The sequence below is a fragment of the Nannospalax galili genome, unplaced genomic scaffold, assembly GCF_000622305.1.
Source record: "Nannospalax galili isolate Female #2095 unplaced genomic scaffold, S.galili_v1.0 scaffold1054, whole genome shotgun sequence".
Lineage (NCBI taxonomy): Eukaryota > Metazoa > Chordata > Mammalia > Rodentia > Spalacidae > Nannospalax > Nannospalax galili.
Window position 1 is genome coordinate 813783 of NW_008335006.1, and position 5178 is coordinate 818960.

Below are 5178 nucleotides of genomic sequence, written 5' to 3' on the forward strand. Positions count from 1 at the left end.
ATATATATATATATAAGCAGGTAGGTGGCTCATGTCTACTACAAATTCAAGACCAGTCTGGGCTACAGAGTAAGTACCAGACAATTCTATACTACAAAGTGAGACTCTGTCTTAACAAATTGTGTGTGTGTATGTGTGTGTCTGTGTGCGTGTGTGTGTGTGTGTGTGTGTGTGTGTCTGCCATTACTTAAGACTTTGTAGATGGATAGCTCTATCTGGTTAATGATTCAAAACTGCTAGCTAAATCATATCTTACTTTTTCTAATAATATTTGCACTGAAGAAAAACAAACACTTCTTAGGCATGAACATGAATGATTATGCACATACACATACATACATAAGACAACAAAGGGGTCTTTAATACTATATATCTCACATTATACTACACAGACTGGTATCTTCTTTACAAATTTAAGATGAACATAAAGATGAAAATCATATTCTATCCTATAATCTCTGCTCTTTTCACTTCCTTATCTCTACTGAAAAAGAAAGTCACAGAGAAAAAAAAGAACTATTTAAAATTTATTTTTATTTAATATGTACGTGTGTTTTCTTTGCTATTTTAGTTTTATTTTTTATGTGTATGAGTGTATTGCCAGCATCTATGCAAGTGCACTCCCATTGTACAATGCATGAGTTGGTCAGAAGAGGGCATTAGATCCCCTGGAACTGGAGTTGTGGATGGTTGTTATCTGCCATGTGGGTGCTGGAAACCGAACCCAAGTCCTCTGCAAAAGCATTCAGTGCTCTCAACTGCTCAGCCATCTCTCTAGCCCCTGTATGTATGAGTGTTTTGCCTGTATGTACGTAAGTGCACCTATGTCATGCAATGCCCTCAGAAGCCAGAAGAGGGCATCAGAGCCCCTGAAATTGGAGTTACAGACAGTTGTTAACTGCTATGTGGGTGCTGGGAACCAAACCTGGGTCCTCCTCAACAGCCACAAGTGCTCTTATGCTGAGTCATCTCTCCATCACCAAGAGAAACCCCCTCCTAAAACAAATGACTTTTATCAAATTTGCAGCAAAGAAATAGAATGACTGGTTAAGAAAGGTGGAATAACTGAAAAAAAAGAAAAAGAAAAGAAGCAAAATAGAAAGACAAAAAATTATAACTAGTAATTTGCCACAGATAGTAGTTTCAAGTTTCAATAAGTATTCAATCAACATGCAGCATACCTGTAACATTGTGTCTTCACTAAGAGTCTGCATCACCTCCTTTTTATTCTTTTGCTCTTCTGAGTTCTTTCTGAGTTTGAGCACATGTTGAATCTCAGGAGAATGTATACCTAAAATGAAATACAATGATAAATCATTTGCAATAGCTTCGTTGTTCTGCTTTAAAAGATTTAAGGTTTTTTATAAATACTGCAAAATGTTACTAAAACATCATTTGACTAGGGGATTATATTATTACATATTATTCAATAGTACAGTGCCTGCTTAGTATATGTGAGGCCAGAGTTCAAATCTTAGAACATCCTCAAAATTGTATATGATAGTTTCTTAACTGTCATTTTCATACATCAATACTATTAAATCATTACTTAGAGAGAAAATTGACACACTGTACTAAAGAAAACAATGCTTGGGCTAGAGAAATGGCTCAGTAGTTAAGAACACTGGTTATTCTTGCAGAAGACCCGGGTTCAAATTCCAGCACCCACATCGTGTTGTGCCCAGTTCACGAGACCCCAAAGACCACCAAGGAGCCAACCGATGTAAACACACAAGGGTTTTTTTATTGTTACAAGCTTAAGTTTGGGCCCACTCTGTCACTGACCCAGCAGATCTCAGATGTGATACCCCTTGCTTTGGGAGACAGAAGTTTTTATAGGTTTATTTCAGCAAGTTCAGCAAGTAGGGGAGTAGGGGGTCTCCAGCCTGGCAAGCATCTGATTGGTTGCAGCCCAGTGCCAAACCATAAACTGCTGCCTTCAGGAAATCTGAAGAGATATCTGGACTTTTAGTACTTTCCTGTCCCTGGTTAATTGTCCATTGGCAGGGGAGTTGTTCTCTATCTGTTCCAAGTATACCTTTTTTTTGTGTGTGGTTTCTCCTGGAACAGGGTTCAGGGCTGGGTCAGTCCCATGGAGGTTTTATCCCAGATGGAGTCACTCAGGTCTCTCAATTGCAGCTAACAACTGTCTGTAACTCCAGTACCAGGGGATCTGACAGCCTCTTCTGACCTCCGCAGGCATTGCATGACACGGGTGCACTTACCTACATGCAGGCAATGCATGCATACACATTAAAAAATAATTTAAAAAATGCTTAGGGTGAATGAATACAATGGATATACATAAAGAAAATGATAAAGGTGGGGGCTAGGGAGATGGCTCAGTGAAATACAATGATAAATCATTTGCCATAGCTTCGTTGTTCTGCTTTAAAAGATTTAAGGTTATGATGCTATTTTGTTATAGAAGCCCACGCTAAGACATGCTTTATCATTCAACTTAAGAAAAGGAGACGCTTCCTCAGAAGTAACTATACAGCTGTCTTCCATCTGAATTCCAGAAAACCTCCCAGACCAGACCAAAACACCTCCATCAAAAACTGGAAAAGGGCAAATTGGAAGCACACAGTGAATAGTTTCATGTGCCTGTTGTTCACACCAAAGAAAATTGGTATGAATGCTGTAGCTGGCTACTCTATGTAAGATATTGTGGTTTGAAACCTCACTCTTGGTACTAAGCCTATAAGGGGCCAGGAAATGGAATGTGGGGGTTTGAATAAGAATGTCCCCCCACAGGCTCCAAGTATTTGAACATTTGGTCCTGAATTGGTGACACTGTTTTGGGAGGTTTTATGAGGTACGGTCTTATTGGAGGAAGCACATCACTGGGGACATCTTTGAGAGTTCTTAAGCCTTGCCATATTTCCAGTCCCTCTCTACTTCCTGTGTCTGCTTGAAGATGTGGTCTCTCAGCTTTCTGCTCCTGCCACCTCCTTCTGCCATGCCTCCCATACCATTATGGACCCTTACCCCTGGAACTATAAGCTCAAACAAATTCTTCTATAAGTTGTCTTGGTCACAGTATATCACAGCAACAGAAAAGTAACTAATGCAAATATCTTTCTTACTAAATACATAATGTATACCCTAAAAGCTTAAGATGCTAAAATAATGCAGCAATGGCACAGAAACACATAAATGAATAAACAGTGAGAAACAGACATATATATGTACATATACATAAAAATTTGATATTATCACAGGCCAGTGAAATCGCTCAGTGGATAAAGGTTCATCTTGCCAAGCCTGTCAACCTGATTTCAATCTCTGTGACCCACATGGTAGAAGGAGAGAACCAACTTGTACAAACTGTACTTTGATCTCCAAACACATGCCATGATACATGCCCCCACACACAAATAAATGAAAGCAACAAAAAAATAAATTTATTATCTCACAACCAAAGTGTTTTAAACAGAATAAAATGGAATACTCAATAAATCATATTGGGACAGTTAGTTGACCAATAAAAAAAAGTTGGCCCTCTTTCTGTATATTAAAATATTTCAAACTTACTAAAAATACAAATATAGCCAGTTGTGGCGGCACATGCCTTTAATCTCAGCAACTCAGGAGGCAGAGGCAGGCAGATCTCTTTGAGATCAAGGCCAGCCTGGTCTGTATAGCATGTTCCAGGCCAGCTGGGGCTACAGGAAGACTGTCTCAAAAAACCAAAAATAAATAAATAGATTAAATAAATGAAAGAAATACAAATATAAGAACGTGCTGGAGAGATAGCTCAGTCAGTAAAGCACTTGCCTTACAAGCACAAGGACATGCGTTTGAGCCCTAAACCACATGTAAAAATGCTGACTGTGATGGTCTTTGTGCTTCTAATTCCAGCACTGGAAATGTAGAAAGAAGATCTCTGGGGCTCACTGGCCAGCCAGCCTAGTCAAATCAATGATTTCCAGGTTCAGTGAGAAACCCTGTCTCAAAAAATAAAGTGAAGCATATTCAAGGAAGATACCCAACGTCAACCTCTGTCCTCCACATGCACACACACACACACACACAAGTACCATATGCACATGCATAAACACCCATACACACAAAGCTATAACAAAATCAAAATAACTAAGAAATACAGAAGTAATCCATATAAAAATAACAATTGAAAATGATAAATATTAAATTGCATCTTAGAGTAACATACCATTTAATAAATCATGAAAGTCTATTAAGTTTGGTAATGAGAAAAAATCAATTCCAATTTGATAAGCTGCTTTTCTAGTTTGCTTTTCTGTTGTGACAAAATACCATGAGCAAAAGCAACTTGGGGAGGAAAGAGTTTATTTGGCTTTGAGGTTATAGTCTGTCATTAAGGGAAAAGACTGAAACTCAAGGTAGAAGCTTGAAGCTGGGGCCATGGAGCAAGGCTACTTACTGACTTGCTCCCAAGCTCATGCTCAGCTGTCTTAGATAACCAAAGCCCACTTGCCTAGGGATGTACCACCCACTGTGGGCTGGGCCCTCCTATATCAATTAGCCATAAAGAAAGTGCCCACGAACATGCTCATAGGCCAATCTGATAAAAGTAACTCTTCAGCTGAAGGTCCCTCTTCCCAGGTGTGTCAAGTTGACAACCAAGCTTAACCATCACAGCAGCCAATCAGTGAAACAGACACACACAAATGGAGAATGAAGACCCAACTGCGACTCCAGTAGCAAACAGGAGGCATCTTCTATGTCAGCATCTTGCTTAAATTTCATGTTTAAAATGGAAAAACAATTTTTGATCTTTTTGAGACAGGGTCTCCCTATAGCCCCAGCTGGCCTGAAACTCACTATGTAGACCAGGCTGGCCTTGAACTCACAGAGATCAGCCTGCCTCCACCTCCCAAGTGCTGGGATTAAAGTCATGCACCACCACACCTGACTACAAAAAACTTTTTAAAAGATTGTATGGGGATATATTATCTGTAATCCCAGCAATTGAGAAACAGAAGGATCACAGGTTCAAAGCCACCATAGGCATCACAGCCAAATCTTGAATGAGAAAATACCAAATATCCACAGGGAAAGAGGAAGTATATGTATTATGTTATAAATTATGAAGGACAGTATTTCTAGTGGTTTTTAAAGGTATGGAAGAACATGCAAGTGTTGAACACTAACAATGTGAGTGAAATTATAGGGCAGAATAAGGAATGAAAA

General features: G+C 39.1%; 1 protein-coding gene across 5 annotated transcripts in view; it reads right to left on the bottom strand.

The window, feature by feature from the left end:
- The window catches only part of Ankrd31 (ankyrin repeat domain 31), a 193906-nt gene that overhangs the window by 160919 nt on the left and 27809 nt on the right, over positions 1-5178 (bottom strand). For all 5 annotated transcript variants that reach the window (XM_029561906.1, XM_029561905.1, XM_029561909.1 and 2 more), the window contains exon 3: positions 1182-1291. In XM_029561906.1, coding sequence (XP_029417766.1) covers positions 1182-1291 — 110 coding nt within the window. The remainder of the gene's footprint in view (positions 1-1181; positions 1292-5178) is intronic.